At 38.8% G+C, this 19,720-nt stretch overlaps 1 protein-coding gene across 1 annotated transcript in view; it reads right to left on the bottom strand.

Annotated features, from left to right (window-relative positions):
• Positions 1-19,720, bottom strand: part of CUBN (cubilin) — a 132,724-nt gene that overhangs the window by 5,589 nt on the left and 107,415 nt on the right. Inside the window, exons 49-53 of the mRNA XM_014875659.2 lie at positions 14,923-15,123; positions 12,601-12,730; positions 11,498-11,715; positions 1,184-1,389; positions 150-312 (exon numbers count right to left, since the gene is read on the bottom strand). Coding sequence (XP_014731145.2) covers positions 150-312; positions 1,184-1,389; positions 11,498-11,715; positions 12,601-12,730; positions 14,923-15,123 — 918 coding nt within the window. The remainder of the gene's footprint in view (positions 1-149; positions 313-1,183; positions 1,390-11,497; positions 11,716-12,600; positions 12,731-14,922; positions 15,124-19,720) is intronic.

The following is a 19,720-nucleotide window of genomic DNA, read 5'->3' as shown; positions in this document are numbered from 1 at the left end:
TTTAGCTTCCCTAAAGATGCTGTACTACTTACTGTCTTTGCCCCTTCCTGAGGCTTATGTCTAGAACAAATTTTGAGTTATTATTTAAATATTAACTTCCATGAAAGAGTTATAACAATATATATGCATACATATATATGTATACTTACGATCTACTATGGTGTAGGTGGCATTGAAACCCCTTCTTTCCACAGAACTGTCTGTGACAAATTTCACTGTCAAGAAATTACGGGTAGAAAGAAAAGGAGCTGGCACTTTAGATCCACAGAATGTGCCAACTAAATTGGCATTTTCATTATCTCCATCATAAAGCTGAAAGAAGCAAAATATATAAGCCACTGATAGTTTAGGCACAACAAACAAATAAAGATGAATAAAATTCTCTGACCCCTCCTTACATTACAATTTCATTTACTTGAAAGTGCAGTGTGTTCTCTTGTGCTTTAACAGGATGTTCTTGATTACCATAATTATTCACTGCCATATTAACTAATTCTGTTGGACAGGGTAAATCTCATTATGGAACATTCTGGTCCTGTCTCAGCAAATATATCAAAAAATGATTGCATTTTAATTTGGCACTCTCATTTCTTTATTATATGTAAACTCAAAGTACTTTTCAGTGAGAAGATTGATTTTATTCATCAAAATGTGAAATTAATTCCTTGTTTCATTGAGTATCTCAAATGTTCAACAGGATAACATTACTTGGTGGAGTTCATTTAGCAGCATTTTGCTATCTGATGTTTTGTATGCTCATCTCCAAGAAAATAGCTTCTACAGGTGAGCACTGAACACCAAGACTTGTGATGAAAAAAAAAGAAAGATTTTATTAATCCTAGTCCTTTCAAGCAATTGTGTATGATAATGAATCTGCAAGTTTACTCTGAAGTTTTACTTTACATGTCTTTGAGTTTTGTTTTGTTTCTATTCTGTGAAATAAATATTCATTAAATGAGCAGTCTAAGACCAGAAGTGAGTGTAATGTTAAAACTCTTACTGGTTTCCAGAAAGGCAGAATGGCATCTGGAGTAGTAATCTAACCCAATTTAAAAAATTTAATTATATCAAGGAATTTAATTTCTTCTTAAGATCATTTTCTATTAATTAAGTTAGCCTCGTGGAGAAGATAATGGTCTGTATCTCACTGATATTTTCTTGTTAAAACACTCAGCTGTCTTACTTTGACATAATCATATCGGCAAATCCGAGCAGATTGTGCTTCAAGCTCAAATGAAGTGAAGGTGAGGTTGATCACTTTGTTTACAGGTGCAGTTATGATCCATACACAGTCCAGATTTTTCTCATATCTTCCAGTCACATTGGAGACTGGAGGGCCAAAGGTAGAAGCTGAGGCTGACAAGTAACCACCACAGCCATTCTGAGGTCCTGTTGAAGAAGCAGAAGCTTTTTAACAGCAATTCCTGGCATTTATTTAATCTTCAACTCTTTAATGTTAAGCCAGGAGCTTTTTATCTGTACTATAGTATTTTACTGTCCTGTCTTGCAAGGACTGAGTGATTAAAAGACTTTCAACACAAAGAGAGACATAAATCACAATTAGATTTCATAAAGTGAATTAAAAAACAGTATTTACTTTGAAAATGTATCAATAGAAGTTTTTAAATGGACTGTAAGAAGACAGAGGGCAGCAATGAAACAGAAAAGCGTTGGTCTGAGGGCCTTTGAACAGGATCCTTGCTGGCAGCTGAGAATCTTGTGTCAGTAGGGGGCACTGAGCTGTTGGCTTTGAAAACGTGATATAAAATCAAGTTGCTTATTTTGGCAATACAGCTGCATCCTAGAGGGATTGAATTTGGCAGCCTGACACCGTATTCACAAATCTAGCTAAAAGGGACTTACTTCTGGAAATGTTTTGCTTGGTGGGAACTTACAGCCCCTCTGAAATGCAGGCTGCTTTTCATTTGATTCCCACAGATAGGGCTAAGTCCTTGACTTATTTACTGTGAAAATTTGAACCCAATAAGTCAGTCACATTGAAAGAAATTACCTTTGGGGGAAAGCAGTTATTTATCACATTGAATTTCAAACAAGAAAAAAACCACAGATTATCTGACAGGCTTCTTTTTTTTTTTTTTTTTTTTTAATAGTTTGATTTCCAGAGGTTGGACTGGGCTAGTAAATGTGATCTTCAATTAATTTATTTCCTGCCCTAGTCTCTATGACGTCTCCTAGCCACTTATTTAACTGTGGAATTTAAATAAAATATTGTTTTACTCTTGCTTTGGGGTCTGAGGAAAGAGTTTTTGTAAACTGCACACAGCAGATGAGTAACTGCAAGCCTGTTGTCTCCTGCAACAAATCCATTTGTGAGCATTCAATAACAAATGAAGCTACAGCTGTGACTAAGCAACACAAGCAGAGTTTCAGAATTTCATCTGTGTGTGTAAAATATGCCTGTCTGGCACATTCAGTGACTTAACCTTGACACACTGATACATTTCCAGACATATAAAGTTGTGCCTTACTTGAGCTACAATATTACAAAAGATCACGCTGGTGAGAAATCAGCACCCAAGCATCAGGATTGCATCAATAACCGGGGGCTTGCAAGACTGTAGTGGTTAAAAGCAGAGTGACTAAGGCTGAAAGTCATCCTGCCCTCCCAACCAAAGCCAGAAAAACCCCACCCTGTAAAGCTGTTTGCTTAAAACCAAGATCTTAATAACATTAGATTTCAGGTTTTTCTATAGTTAAAGATGAACAGAAGAAGATTATTACAAAGTGAAAAAGCCAGGAATTAATATAGCATAGTCCAGTTTTGTGGGCATTTAATGAAGTCAGAAACTTGGAAAAGCATTAGCGTTCATTTCAGTGCCACTGCAGAAGGCGAGAACAACAGCAGGGGAAATGTGAACAATAAATCACATTCTCACAAATAGTCTAGGAAGGAGGAAAATGTCAGACAGGAGGGTGCCTGGGCCCTAAGACTGCAGTTTCCCTATATTTTTCTCTGTGTTCACACTTCTGTGTGATTTATTTTGTCCCCCTGAAACAATCTTATTTGGGCTGTCACCTGCAAGCATTTAAACATAATATTAAGCATATAAATGTCAGTCAAAGATCATAGTCCGACCATTCAGCCCTGCAATACTGAGTCTGGACTGATATATGGGTCAGACACTAACAAAGCTCCCCTTCCCTTTTCAAGGGTAAAATTGCAGAGACACCAGTCAGATCATGGCAACACGAGTCATGCCACAGACCCATGCAATAAGAAGGCTCTCAGTGCTGCAGGATCATCCTTTCTTTGAATATTAAATGTCTGGACCTTTACAGTGATGAAATTCATTGCTAACTGTGCAACTATAAAGACAGCTCTAATAACAAAAAATACATATGGGTAAGCTCTGTGTGTGCAGCATATGAAAAGGACCTGACAGAGAGAGAAGCAGGCGAAATTCTCCTTATCAGAAAATTAATTCCAGCTAGTGTAGTATAGCCAGCAATATCATCTAAGGGGAGATAAATAACTGAAAATGTGATTTATACTTAATAAGATGAGGTTTCACAATGCCTGGCCTGCTCAGCTGGGATAGAGTCAGATGCTTACAGGACAGTACATTATAAAAAACAGCTAAACTGGAGGCTGACCAGATATCAAGTAGTCCTGCATCAAGTCAAATGAAGAGCAGTCCTTGTTGAAAAATCCATCTATGTTGGTGCTTTTCGGTGCTGATCAGTGTTACATCTGATTGCAGGCACTATAAGTTACACAATAGTGAAACCGTGTAGGTGAAGGGAACACCCACAAGTAAATAAAGAACCAACTACTTAACAGGAGGGAATTAAGAGAAACACTATCTCACTGCATTTTAGCCAGGACACAACCCATTGCTTTAAAAATCAGCACCACTTCTGAACAGAAGGCCAAAGAGTAGCCATCCAGCCTGCAGGTGATTTTTAACGGAAAGATGTTAATCACTGGCTAACACAGCCAGACACAAATGTAGCTAAAATCTAGGCAAAATCTGGGGCTGAGAAATCTGTTAATTTGCAGAATAAACTCGTAGATATTAAAAGCTAAATTTAAGATAATGAGAAATGTACCTTATACAACAATTTGTATGTCAGCAGATGGACCAACTACACGGCTGACTGTCTTGTTCAGTCTTTGCTTTCTTATTTGAAATAAAAATCATAAGGTCATCATAAATCAGATGGCAATCTTGTTCTCATAAAAAGCTTGCCAGAGAACACAAATTATCAGAACTAGGGCACACACTGTCATCCCTAATTGCTTTTGGTGGGAAGCATTAGTGAAACTAAAAGGCTCACAGACCATTCAGAAAAGAAGGAATTGAAGGCTCCCTATGGCAAATAAAAATCATTACAGCAGAGACCAAGCACATGTTTCTCTGTTAAGAGGTATATCCTCTAGATATAGAATGAAGATGAAGATAAATCTTTGAAGCTTCCTGCCTTTGAAGTATAGCCAGGGGTAAGGTTCATTTATACAGGTATGGGTGCAATGAAAGGGTAACCTACTGAATAGTTTGAAATCTATCAGAATCAACTACACTACTGACATTTCAAAAGACAACAAAGCGATTTTGCTGTGTTTCCCTTCTTTTACAAATGTGCACCCTAAACAGCTACTAGACGGCTGCAAAGTTAAAGAAATTGTCTGGTTCTTGACAGTAATGAAAATTCCCTCCAAGACTTCTGACTCTCTTTTAGTTTCTCCTTGAAGCAGCTCTGGGAAACTCTAGACTTCTCTCTGATCTGAACTAAAGATGAGTATAGGCAAAGATTAATTCAGTTAAGACTAATTCTTCTTTCTTGTTGGGTCTTATTTCCAGTGCATAAGAATGGCTTGACTTACCATGGCTGTAACAATTAGCTCATACCTTGTCTGGATTGTGGCTCCAAACAGTAAGGCTCAGGACAGGGCTGGAGTGAGGAATTGTACTCTTCTGCTTTGTCTCATGGCTGATACAGAAGGTTGGTGAACCTTCTCAAGCCGGGCTGTTCCCGTGTTTGGCAATCATTGCACCAACAATTGTGATTTTGTGTGGCTGCAGGCCCTGTCCACAGAGCCTGCAGCATTTCAGGAGACCTCTGAAAGCACAAGGCCCTTTAGAGTCCTTATCTAGCCTTTATGCAGAAAAGTTTTTTCACTTGTTTGATGGCTTGGCAATAGTACTAGCAGTGAATTTAGGACTGTAAAGCCCCAGTATCCTGCTTTAGCCAGATTTCACAAATGCAGTCAGATGAAATTTGTGTCCTTAAGGTTCTTTGGACTGATACCAAATATAACAGTCCAGACATGCTCTGTGCCAAGCCTTCAAAACTGATCCATGTACTGTCCTATCCATCTCCTTGATGCTTGTCTGGGAGACCAGAGGCTACATGCAGTCTTGCCTAATTCCAATACTTACTAATACTGAATTAGGGTTCACATTTGGCACCACAGTTACTTAAGCCTTTTCAGATCTGTCTTGCAAATGAGAAATGTCTCCTCACCTCTTTTTTGTATGCACCAGAGGACAGATTTTAAGCTGAAGAAGTCACTGACTTCAGTCAAGCTAAGACAATTCATGCCAGCAGAGTTCACTCACAGTTTTGTGAAGTGCCATTAATCTGAATATCCTGTCAGTTTTTAACCATTTATTCACTGCAAAGGTGTGTAATTACTGTGCCTGGAAATAAATTTTAACCTCAATTTTTCAGATCAGGCAGAAATGTCTTATTTTAATGTCTGCTTTTCTTCTTATCTGTCCAATTTGAGCATGCAAGCCCTTTCTATTTATTTTGCTTTAGAAGAAGAAATCCTTCACTGAAGATATTCAAGCACTGTTTGGATGCAATCTTATGCAGTGTGCTCTAGGATAACCCTGCTTGAGCAGGGAGGTTGGAGCAGATGATCACTGTGGTCCCTTCCAACCTCACCCATTCTGTGATCCTGTGATTAATTAACTGACATTTCTGAGAAGCATTTGTAGCCTTAGCTCAACAGTTGTATTCTTTGCAAAGACACCAAAGAGGTGTATTTCAACACTGCAAATGCTTTCTAAATTTAGTGAGATTTCAAGCTGATGGATATTTTTATATTACAGCCCCCAAATACATTTAGAAACAGTCTGGGAATTGTGACTTATGATCATATATTCTGATCTTGTCAAGGATGTTCTTATTTTCTTAGACTATAATAAGATCAGGAAAAGATATTATTAGCCACAATTTATTCACTTATTTAAATACATAAAACTACTCATAAGTTATCCATGACAGTGTAATGAAATGTGAAATACTAATGGGTAATATATTTGGCAAAAAATGTGTGAACTGAAAGCCCAAAGAAATTTCTGCTTGAAGATTTGTGACATTCAGACAATTTACTTCTCAGCTAGACCCTCTGGAGCAGCAGGTTCCAAGTTCAGGTTGGATACCTTGAGATACACCCCTGGAAACCAGTCCTAATGGGATGTGAAATCTCTACAAGTCACTGCTGCTTTTCCAAAAGCATGAGAAAATACAACAACATTCACATGCCACAGTCAAGGACACACTCTTCTAAGACTTTTTTTGGTGCAGGAAGAAAAGTTTGCAGGATTCAGCTGTGCTGAATGTTATGTGTCTATAACATTATTTCCACATAACAGGCTATAACTGCTGTTATCAGTGCAGGTGCCTGGTGCCACCTGCAGCAGGTGCCAACATTAATTACATAAATCAGTGCAATGAACTATTTCTGGTGGTATGAGAATTTAAATGTGACTTACAAAATGACACCTACTCCTGGCCTATGCAACAGAATATCCAAACCAATTATTTTGCACCTTATATTGCTCATTCAGATTGTGGGGGCTTTTTCAGCAATTCTGAACAACACAAAAAGACTCTGCAGCAACTGTGCATGCTGAACATTGCTGAAAAAGTGCACCTAGAAACCAAACATAGAGTAAGCCATAGTTTTAGCCTACAGGACAGAACACGGACTAGAACGAAATGAGGCAATTTTTTTTTGTTGACACAATAAAATAGCATTAAAATGCTATGAAAATTCTACTGGATCAATTTTTTAAAAAGTAGACTGTAATTTCATTAGGGGAGAGCATAACAGTGAACCTGTTAGTGACAGGCTTTTAGTGTATTAAATTCCATACAGGAAATAAGTAATTCAATACACAGCAAATAGAATAAGAGAAGGCACTTACCTCTGGGTGATTTATCAGGTAAGTTACAGATCATTTAATCAAGAAGAAAAATATGTTGATTATAATCTATTTCTATTTCTAATCTATAATCTCTTCCTACTATATGCAAATTAGGTTATTTATGTAAATTACCTATTAATGCACTTTTCTGGTATATCGGGGAAGATTAATTTTTCCAACTATTTTTCCTCTAAACTCTACTTGCTTATTATTATTTTCTCATGTGAAATGATTAATATTCATTCAATAGAAATGATGATTTGTATAAAAAGAATGGAGAGATCCTTGAGGGAAAAACTGAGCAAACTGAGGACAATATAGAGGACGGGGGTGTTTCAGGAATTAACATTCCAACAGCCTAATGGTTGCCAAACGTTTAGGAGACATTTCTCCTGCCCTAGAGCCAGCAACACTAGTCTTCTCATTATGGCTTCCCTATTCTTCTTGCCTGTCTATATCCATTGGGTTTTCTTCCTCTTGTGTTTAAATCATAATCTTTTTGTGACATGAGATTGTTGCTTTATTCTGCCCGTGCAGCGCCTTGTGCAGTGGAATTGTGGCCCATGAGCTCATAAACCCCAAAATAATGCAAACAAGGAACCACCATGGTATTAATCCAGTACACAATGCTCGTCTTTCACAGCACATAATGGATTTCTTGGATTTCTCCTGCATGCTCACAAAAGAGAGTATAAAAAAGGGAGGGGAAAAAGCTCATCACAGCTTGAAGTCAAGCAGAATTTAGGGCAGTAGAGAAAAAGCAAGCAATCTTCCTCCTCTACCTCACCTTCTCCACTGTCCCAACTCTTGCAGTTCTACCTGTATTGTGTGACTAAAGCTCGCCAAGAGCCTTCTGACTCAAATCACTTATGTGACCATGTGCAACACTTTGCTTCTTGTACATTTATGTGAATTCCTTAGAAAGCCTCAGTGGGCAGACCTGCATTTCAGAAGACCCCCTGATCCTTCACTGATGGTTTAGAATGTGAGGCATTTTTCATTACTGACACAATGGAGCTGTGTACATGAGCAGAGCGCTTTCAAGGAGAAATTATTTCCTGTTAATAAGGTCACAGCTACATCTTCCAACAGGGATTTCTGACTCTATAAAACAAGAAAAAAAACCAAATCTTTATGTCTTCTTAGCTTTGGTATCATATGCCTCAGAGGATCACAAATTCAGGTGAGAGGGTCATCCCATTACTGAATGTGAATAGGCAAAAGCTCCATTTGTCATCAAATTTGTGACATTTGTGCCATTATTTGTGCCATTATAGCAGGGATAGCAGAGGTATATCCAGGCTCTGTCCCTGCCAGCCAGGGTCAGCTAAAAAACTCAGATCTTCCCTTAGAGCTTAAGAGATAATCAAGAGATCTTTAGCCAAGTCACAAGCTCAGTACACGCAGATCTCATTCTTTGGGGAGAGATTTTAGCTTTCCTTCCTTTACAGAGACATCTCATGTAACCAAATGCCTTAAGCTGATATTGATTTCTATCTTCTCATCCTTTTATTGATTGTCTGGAGGAGCACATGCTTGCTGTGGAAAAGTTATAATTCTCATTTTACAGACTGAAAAGAAAGGCAGAAAGAAGGTCAGTGGTAACTAAAGTAAGAGAAGTCTGTCTTTCCACAAATCTAACACTTGGAGCAGGTTGGTATCTTCCCGTCAGCCCAGCTCTCCAGCTCTGCTTGAGAGAATGTCGAAATGATTCCAAAAATGAGGCTGATAAGTGCCCAAACTTAGCAGCAGAAATAGTGAAAAGATAAACCCTCTGAAACACATGACAAGGGCCGTATGTTCCCCTGCCTCAAACACACCATCTCACAGAGTTAGACAAAGAATGCTGCCTGTGAAACGTGCACTTTTTATTGCACAGTGTATGGAGTAGCACAGGGAAAGAAAAGATATTTGACAAGAAAGATGTCATGTTGCTAAATGGCCAAATTAACAGTATTTCATACTTTCTTTTAGTGCCCTTTTTCTGTCCAGTGGGGGGACCTTGAATATTCTTTTGGGGGCAGGATCAGTAATGGAAACAAATTGTTTCAATAAAATCAGGGAAGGTTTTCTACAGAAATTTCAGGGTTTAACTCTTTGAGTACCTGGATAATCCTAAATTTAGGCAGTATTCTTAAGAGCCTGAAAGAAATTGGAAGAGCTTGTGGAGAAAGGAAATAGTTTAGTTTACTACAAACAGAAACAACATACTGTTTCTGTTTGTTTCTTTCCAATACATAATCAGGGTCACTCACAACATGAAACAGAGAGCAATAATTACGTTATCCAGTTGTGTTTCCCTGGGGCAGCTAGAGAATAATGTGCTCATTGTCATCCAACAGAGAATGAAGCTTCTTGTTTCTCTACAGATACCATCTTCCTTATTCAAGAGATTTATCATTTTGAATTGTCATCTGATTGCATTTGTACTCTTACAAAACCACATGGGTTTTATCTTTTAACAGACATGAGGGAGCTTCTTTAAAGCACCATGTAGAACAACAGGCTTTTAGATCTTCGTGGTTTTATTCTCTTTTATTTGAAGCACACTCTCAGACCTCATAGTACAAAGATGTGTCACAGATTTTCCTGGCTCTGTTTTTTAGGCAAGCAAACTGGAAACATTTATAGGATGTGACTCATGTTTTCCTTTTATAATATGCTTTTCTACTTTTTGGCTATTCTGTACTATCATGGGACTGCCAAGATCCTTGCTAATGGCTATGTGGTTTAGTCCCTATGTGGCTTGCTTCCCACAATGAAGAGAAAAGTCCTACCATTAAGCATCTCACCACCACAGGCTCTTTGTCACACAAACCATACCTCTGCCTGGGCATCTTATATAACTTGCAACTCATAGCTCCCGAGTAACCCATGCAACATATTAACCTCTTTTTCCTTGAGACCCTCCGGAAATGTCCCTCCAAAACATCTAAGAGGTGTCAAAGTTTATTCATAAAAGGCTTCTCTTCACTCTAGGAAATTATCAGGCATAGTACTGACTTGAAGAGCTTGGCTTGTGTTCTGCTGTGTGCTTAAGGAGAATATCTGGCAAGTTGCACAAATAAATCTAAAGTCAGTGGCTAAAAAAATTGATTAAATGACAACAGGAAGAGGAAGAGCTTGGGGAGTTCCTGATGATCTCACCCTGGAAATATGAACCCAGGCTTCAGGGGATTTAAAACAACTGATACTTCAGGGTTTAAAGACAGCAACATGTGAAGCAACATTAAGTTACCTGGAATATCATTCACAAGACTTAAAGACCATTCATAAGGTCTTAAGCATTCTTGTAGCAATTACTTTGCGTGAAGCAAATTAGGAGTTAATAATAGTAATAACTATGAGGTTCTGTGGGAATATTTTTCTTGGCAAAGCCTGTATAACCAGTTATTTTTCTTATCTGTAAATACTTTCTCAGACTATCAAATGAGAAAGTCACTGGCTAGGGGAGGGAGGGGGATTCAGTGACTCAGCAGAAGACTATGTATGTTCTGCCACAAAAACCTTTCATTCTGCTCTGTCCGAACACCAGCTTTGCAAACCAGACAATTACTTCTTTCTAGACCACAAAAGACATGGAGTTAATTATACAGGAAAGTAGTAGAGATGACATGAAATCACGTAATAATTTGTTGCTTGCCATCCCGAAACAATTCAGAGAAGAAGATAAAAATCTACTTTTACACCTTGATCTTAAAAGTAGAGTACTGAATTTAAACTGGTTTTTAAGGTAATAATCAAGCTATGCTCCTTATTCTTGCATCCATCAAAACAAAAGGCATCCAGTGCCTTCTGACTATGATCCCATTTATGTTATGGCCAGCTAATCAGAATGGTCCCACGAATCAGTAGAAATCAGCACAGTGGTGCCTAGTGTGGAAACACAATCTTACCTGACCTCAACACTTTAGTTCTTTAGAAGGTGTGAGGGAAACTGAAAGGAAATGGAAACTGAGCATAGATTGAAAGGAGGCATCTTTAGCATATCACCAACCTTTGACTACAGAACAATAAGATTTCTCAGGTATTGCTGTATTTCCTCCAAAAGAGAGACTTTTGGGTGCTGCTAAGCCTTCAGTCATCCAAGAAATATCTATACCTTCAGAGAGGTAGGGAAAAGGTAGCAAAGAATGAAGGGGATCAGTTCAGGATTGCAGGGATCTCATAAGCCTACTGTTTAGCTTAGTTCACTCAATTTTCACAAAATCAGAAACGTTGTTCTGCTTCATGCACCTCTAGAGAGGGAAGTCACAACTGCTCCTCACCAAAAGAAATTATTTACCAGCAGATTAGGAGTCTGATAATACACTTACCTGAGGTCTCTCTGAAGGATGCTTTCCATCCCCTGTCTGCTCCATAGAAGTCAGTGCTAAACACCAGGAACAAGCTGTTACTGGAGCTCTTAATATCTGGAGGCAATTCTGAGCCACAGAATTTCCCAAGGAGAGGAGCATGAGTATCTGAGCCATCATACACCGCCACATAATCTTTGTAGCAGGAAGGAGATATTTCAAGCTGAAAGCTGTTGAATCTGTAAAAAACAGTTGGAGTCTTAGGGTATCACATTTCCAGTTCTCTTCCTGTGTTTTGTGTGTTTTAGTGCTTGAGGAAAGGTCGAGGTACTAGCATTAGCCAAAGCCATACACAGGCAAAACATATCTCTTCAGGAATAAACCAAGCAACTATTACATGCATGGCAAAACTCTTCAGCCAAGAAGCCTCAAAGAAATTGGGACTCTCACCCACTGGCCTCTTGCAAGGCAAGCTGCCAGCACACCTCAGCTTTCTATGAAGCAGCAAGTCTCTCCTGTGCAAACCTCAGACCTTTCTCCTGCAATTGTTCAGGCTGCAATTTCCTTGGGCACGAGAGTGGCCTATGAAGTGCAGGCACAGAGTGCTGAGTCTGGCCTCTTAGCTGGGAAATGTTCTCCTAATTCACAATCATATGATTGAAAAACGGATCAGTTTTTAATTTCTCAATGGCAAGATTTTGTGGCAATAATATCCCTCTCTTAGGCAAGACAGCATGCACTCCAAAATACACTATTTTTGGGTGGGTATTATCACTTTGGCTATAAAGTGGTTACTACTCTTCTAAAAGAATGATTATTTTTCTTGTATAAACTTCTCAAAGGCTGACAGAATTTAACTAAAAGCATGAGCTGCATTTTTACAATTTCTTAGTCTTCTTTGTAACCAAAGGTAAAATTATGATTTTTTTACATAACAAGTTTTAAAGAAAGATGGAAGGGAGCCTGAGGCTGATAAAAGTGACTTCAGTAATCATTTCTTATTTTAGTTTGGCTTTGACCTTGGAAAAGGAGAGTCACAGAAAATATTATCAATAATTGCTCCTTTAACTGGAATCAGAGACATCCCTGTTCCCTTAATGACAAACTGAATTTGGATTACATACTTCAGGGCCACTACTTTGCCATTTGCAACTGTGATGTAGTATGAGCAGTTCATGTTGTTGTGATAATCAAGAACTGAATGGGCTGGACTGCTGATAACACCATTAGAGCCATTGAAAACGCCACCACAAGCTGTAGAGGAAACAAAAAGAAGAGTGATTAGTGACTGAATACTAGTTTGGTCCTAATTCTCATATTTCTTCCAGAAGTTTACCTGCAAGGAAAGAAAGATCCTTGATAAATTTGGAGCAGTCTTCATTGTCATGCCCAGAATTGTTAAATGTGAGATGTCTGTCAGGCTGTGCTCTGCAGTGGAAGACTAATCAGCATTGCAGCAACAGGTTATTACTAATCCATACCAAAATGGCACTGGCACTGTGCAGGAAAACACTGAGACTGATTTCAAGAGTCCTGCAGTAGGTCCAGGGAGCAGCAGGGTGGGATGGGTGCCTCATGCAGCAGCATGACTGAGAATAGCAGTGCCCTCATTCTAGATTGCCAAAAGAAACCTGGCTAATATGTGGGCAAAGATATTCTTTCATCCAGATCCTGGCCCCATGGAAGCCTCTAATTGGCCACAACTGCACTCATAGCCCTATCTCTGACACTTCTGGACTAAATGCATGCAAAGCCTCATCATCTGTCAACACCCTGTCAGAGCAGGGGCATTGCTGTAGTGTTTGTTCTGCACAGAAATACACAGAGGAGTCTCCAGGTATCACTAATCCTGTTCCCCACTTCACCCTCTGCTGGGACTCAGCAGCACTGTGGGGTGGCTGAGCTGGAGGACTGAATATTTGCTTTCTGGCTGAAAAGCAAGTTAAACTCTGCAGCTCTGAACTCAAGGCACTGCTCGACTTCCCAGGGTTTCTCACCACGGATGCAAATGAGGCCAGGATGTGGCTAATGTTTGTTCCCAGCTTCAGCGCTTCAGGGAACAAAAGCTCTAATCTCCATTGTTAGCTTCAGCCTTCATTTTATAATCTTAAACTTAGGGGAAAAAAAATAAATTTCCCAAGTCTCCCTGCATCCTGTTGATAAGCTCAGAGCCACACAGAGTTTTTCATGTTTTAAAGAAGATGCCATTGCCTAGGCCAGCACCTTAACAAAGACAGTCCCATACAGGGTACTGCTGGATGCAGAGCCCCTGATGACTCAGGCTGGCAGCCTGGAGAATTGGCAGATAAAGGATAAGAGTTGGGAAGATAAAGAATTAGCATTATTCTACTGAAAGAGGGGGAGCCTTTTTCATATTTTTGTAGCAAACAATGCAACTAGGGGGAAGAGGAATGTTAATTGGCAGAATCTGCTTTGTATACAACAACAAGCTAATAAAGCTCCAGTTATCCTTCTCAAATGTCAGAAGTCACAAGTCAGATAGCAGCAACTGACTCGAGTGAGTTCTGAAGGTCTTTTCCATGAGTAACTGCATATTGTCATTCCTCAGTGCCAGTCCCTCTGTCTTATCTGTATCAGATTATTCATTTCACATAAAGAATTTAGCCTTATGCTTTTTTGCTGTGGCATTGAACATGAGGAATGCATTAAGGGAAATACCAAAGTTAAACTCACACTTTTTTTTGCAGTTAGAAAATTATGCTTTCAAACATAAAAGTGATCTTTACCAGTTAAACCTAGAAATATTAAAATTGGTTTTGCAAATAAAACCAATCTTCTGGGATATTTATATTTGTAAATTCTAAACTCATGTGAATTCACACAAAATGTGAATTTTTTGAATTCACATTTCCTCTTTAAAACATAAGAGATCTCTTGTGAATGACAAATGAGCTTTGGTGAAAATAGTAATTAAAAAAAAATTATATCCCAAGTTTCATTTACATTAATTCCTGGCACTGCAAGAGACATATAGCTGTGTCCATTTACCTGTTCTGTTTCTCATATTAGATAATGTCATTTTAGTATAACTGAGAATTAGACCATTCTTCTGTAAGTGATAAAATCTTTAAAACTAACTCGATTAAATAAACTAGTGATGTTTCTCCTTAGACAATGCAAACAACAACCAATCAATCAACCAACCAAAACCTGCCAAAAATGGTTGCATTTCTTTTCTACAGAAAAGGGAAAATGTTCCAGTTGCTGACTTGGTCCCATGGAAAGGCTAGAAATGAGAATCATGAGGTAACACATCATTCAGTGTGTTAATACACAACAAACAGTGCCATGACCTGGTCCTGAGAACTGTTTGGAGCAAATGCAGTGGGGAAATGTACCATCCACACCCATCTAAGGTATTCCCAACACAGAACTGTTATCCAGAATATTTCTACCATCTAAACGACAGAAGAGTGTATACTCACCAATTGCTCTGTATCTGGCCTGGAAACCAAGGCCTACAATGTGGGAGTCAGTGTAAAAGTTGAGCAGCATAGGTCCAAAGACACTGACTGGGGCAGGGAGCTGATTGCCACAGAGAGTGATGAGAGGATGTGTGTCTGTGCTCTTCCCACTGAAGATGCTCACTCCATCATAAAGACAAATTCTGCTCAGCAGTGCAGGGGCTGCATGGACATCGAGTGCAGAAGTGTTAGCAGCATATTTTACATGTGATTTACTAAGCAACTACTATTTAAACCTAATCAAGGAGAAGAATTGAATTTTATATTGCTTTCCATTCCAAGGATCTCAGGATTTTGTTTGCTTGCTGAGGAAGCAAATGTCAATTTTTAACATGCAGTAAAACTGTGGCAGAAAATAGCAAAGAGACCTTGTATGCAAGACATCAGATTTGTTTGATTTGTCTCATCTTATGATCTGGAAAAGGCTCCAGGCCCCTTGAATTTGTGGGAGTTCACAGTTGAGTGAACACCCTCTATGAAGAGATAAGAAGATCCAACAAAAGCATAGATGTCCTCTGCAGATAAAAACAATGCGCTTTTTGTTACAGGTAACTAGCTACCTGGAATTTCTTTCCCCTAATGCAGAATTCAGCACTCGCTGCAGGGAATTTTAAACCATTAAGAGTGAGATTTTTGAAAAAAAAAAAAAAGTTGTCCATACACTAGCAAGTTTCAGAGCTGACTTATTTCTTCCTGATTTTCCTCAAACTTTCAAGTACCTAAACTCAGGCTCTTCGTCTTGGCTTAAGGAAAAGTCAAAAGGAAATTTAATCTTGCAGTGATTTTCTAAAGCAATATGTTTTGGGGGGAAAATCAGTGCAGATATTAGGCTGAGTGGGAAAAAAAGGAACACAGAAACAGGGAGTTCAGCATTCTATTATTTTTTCCCCACTGTTTTAAGCTTCTCATTTGCAGTCAGGTTTCTAGAGAAATGAGCCATTTTCTCTGACTCCCTGCCCTACCTTCAGGACTTTCTAGCCACCTCACTCTTTGCAAACAGATTTGGCTGAGGAGAAAGATATCAAAAATATGAAGGTCATATCAGTTTCACAGAGTGATAGAATGTGTTGAGTTGAAAGGACCCACAAGGATCATCAAGTCCAACTCCTGGTCTTGCACAGCACCATCTCCAAGAGTCACCCATGTGCCTGAGAGCATTGTCCAAACACTTCCTGAGCCCTGTCAGGCTGGTGCTGTGACCACTTCCCTGGAGAGCTGTTCCAGTGCCCAGCCACCCTCTGGGTGAAGAGCCTTTGTCTAATATCCAGTCTAAACCTCCCCCAACACAACTTCAAGTCATTCCCTTGTTTCCTGTCGCTGTGCACCACACAGCAGGGATCAGTGCCTGCCCCTTCTCTTCCCCTCACAAGGAAGCTGTAACTGCAGTGAGGTCTCCCCTTGGTGTCCCCCAGGCTGAACAGACCAAGTGACCTCAGCCACTCCTCATGTGGCTTCCCCTCTAGGCCCTTCCTTATTTTCATAGCTCTCCTTTGGAAGCTCTCTAATAGCCTAAAGGCTTTCTTACATTGAGGTGACCAAAAGGTCAGTAGCTGTGTGAGAGTGTCAGAGGAATGTTCCCAAAGAAGGACAAGCTACACCTTCAGGGGGTGTGAGAGACCCATCAAGCACCAGCCACCAGCACCCCAGGAGCTCAGAGCCATGTCACCACCTCTGCCCAGCTGGGAGCCACAAGCAGGGGGAGAAGTTGCTGGTACCCAGGCTGGCACCACCAAGGGATATATGGTGGGAGCAAGAAGAGCCATGTGGATTTTGCAAGAAAGCTGAATTAATGCTGTCAGTGAAAAGCACAGCACACACCTACTGAAAAATGAGTTTCATTAGTTGTTCTACTTAAAGGATAACTTGATGTTTTCTTTGTCTTTTTCATAATTTACAAGCTTAATGGAAGCTGGGGTGTCACATGTTTATTAAGTTATCATTTTTAGTGACCTGTAATAATGGAGCAGTTACTTAAACTGCAAAGGATTGGTAGGGAATTACCTGAACTTAACAGGAGAGACAGTGAGCCTACTATTGTAGCAGATTGATTCCTGCAGATTGTCCAGTCAAAACAAGCTGCTTCCAGTTGTTGCAGGAAACAAGATAACTCGTATTGAACAGGATGACAAGCAGGAGTGGAGTGATAGTTCTGTTTCATGAGACCAACAGAATGATCTCAGCAGTCAGATTTTAGATCATCTCCAGAGGTTTAATTTTAAAAATTCCTTCTGTCTCAGTGAAGACAATGCATGTGAACATGCTTTGCAATTATATCAATACAGAAATATGGCATGGTGCTTGTCTGACTCTAGCAAGAGTAACTAAGCTGACAACAACCAGCCACATCAGATAGCTGATTACACTGTTAATAAAATAATTTATTAAAATATTCTTCATGTCCTATCCTGTTTTGGAATATTTAATAATGTGAAAAAATTAAAAAACAAAATCTTAAAATTAAAATTTTTAAAAAATAAATTGAGATGAGTATTTTCAAGATGGGAAAGACTTGAGAAAGCTACCTAGGTAATTTTCCAAAAAGACCAGAGAAAGGCATGAAGTGAAACTAATTTCTCAGCAAAGCCAAGGTTCCTAATACTTATCACAAGTTGATTTACAATGCTGCATTGGAAAAAATAAGATGGTTGATGAAGGATTGTGAGCAAAAGTCTTAATTTTTAGTTTTGAATCCTCATTGCTTGGGCCAATATGATTTATGACTCATAAATCCTGGCAAGAGTAATCATTGTTTGATCTCTATCTTGTAACTTATTCTCTTGTTTACACTTTATTTAATTTCTCACCAATCTAAATGCATTATTCTGTAAATATTGTTCTGTAAATATTCCCCAGATTCAGATTCTCCTCATGTCATACTTTCAGCCTCTACACATACTCAGCACATCATCTGCAATTCTTCTCTGTGGTTTACTTCCTCTAATCGTATAATCTTAGGTCTTTTCTAGACCAATTTCAGTCCCTTACACTACAATGAAATAGCTTTAATGAGTCTCCAGAGATCTGTTCTTAGCTAGATGTCAGACCAACATCCTCTTTGAGCTGACAGGCACTTTCCACATAGCCAGCACTGTTCTTCATAAAACATTGTCTACTAAGAGCTTTTTCTCATCCTTCTGGTATTACTGTATCCTCTGCTCTGATTCATTCATGAGGATTCAGTGAGATATCTTCTGTCTCGCTCTCCTTATCTCCACATTAGCTCTGCACAATCTCATTTACAGGGACAGATGCAGCTGCTCTCTCTGAGTTGGTGACCCCATGAGTTTCCAGTTACTATCTTTAAGATAAACTCTTTCCTATCTTTCCACTGTACCATTCCTTCTTGTAGCCTTGACAATATTTCTTCCAAATACATCTGGAGAGATCATTTATTTGGCCTGACATTATGAACATATCCCTGTTTCTTTGAATTGCTGCATGCATTTGCTTTCAAGGCCTTGTGTTATCTATCTGTGGTCTATTTATCATCTCTTGGCACCATTCAGCATTGATACATTGACCCTTGTCTCCAAAGTTCACATGATAAGAGCTTCAGTTGTCCTTACATTATATTTTGAAATATGCTTAAGGGTTGCCTCCTTTTCACTTTGCAGAAATTTCTGTCCTGTCTCATTATTGTCTATAATTGTTCATTTTTTATATGATGCCAGCAGAAAAACCTTGATCAAATCTGGGCCCCTGACTATCTGATTGCTATTATCAATGTCCTCTTTTTATCTGTCTTTAGTCATAGATTCTGTTTCATTTAGTATTGAGGCAGAACCTGTCTTTTTGTTTAAAGGCTGTAAAACTTATAGTAATGGGGCTTTTTTCACCACAGCAGCTTCTGATATAAATGACAATACAATTAGGAATTACTAAAGTAGAAGTATTACTTAGAAACATACCACTGTGCAATGTATCAACCAGCTCTGTAGCACAAGATAGTGTTTTGAAAGCAAGGAATTAAAATTCTTTCTCATATATACTCTGTTTCAAAATCATCTATTGCTAAACTTGTCTATTTTCTGAATTGCCTAGTAACAGTTGAGAAATCAGATAGAGCAGACTCCAAAAAGCTGTGACCCTATCCCAGATTGCAAAACTGCAAACATGTGTTTTTTAAAAAAGGAGAAATAAACAAGTTATTAAAACATTTTTTCGGATCAGTGTGGTATAAACACAAAGCAGTTATTTTGTATGGACAGAGTATGAACACTACAGAATTCTAAAAGCAGATACTGCAGGAAGCCTACATCCATTTTCCCTATTTTGCCATTATTTGGGATTCTGATTTTATTGTGTGTTATACTCACACTTGAAGAGTATTACAGCCACTTAATAATACATTGCTGTAGCTATCCTAGAGAAGAATTTGTCAGGATGTTCATCTGAATAAATCTAATTTACAAGAAATTGAATGTGATAATTTCTTAGACAGTAAGTCCAACAAAAAAGGAAATATAGAGGGTTTTACTAATTCTAATGTATGATTTTTGTAGACTTTTGATCCAAGGGCAGATGGAAGACACTTGTCACTGCAGATGTTGGGCTGGGATAACAAACTCACCCCTATTTGTTTGGTTCTTTATAAAAGAACCAAACATAACAATTCAAGTGGTACAAGAAGCAAGTGGCAGCTTATGCAACTTCCTGAAACTGGCAAATCAAAAGAGAGGTTCTACGACCATATTCAATTTGGCACAGGAATAAACATCCTGAACACTGCGAGGAAATCACGGAAGCTAAGCCAAACTCC

Source organism: Sturnus vulgaris, chromosome 1 (assembly GCF_052056855.1).
Source record: "Sturnus vulgaris isolate bStuVul1 chromosome 1, bStuVul1.hap1, whole genome shotgun sequence".
NCBI classification, from domain to species: Eukaryota; Metazoa; Chordata; class Aves; order Passeriformes; family Sturnidae; genus Sturnus; species Sturnus vulgaris.
Note: the sequence above shows the minus strand (reverse complement) of the source record. Positions and strands in the feature narration are given on the sequence as shown.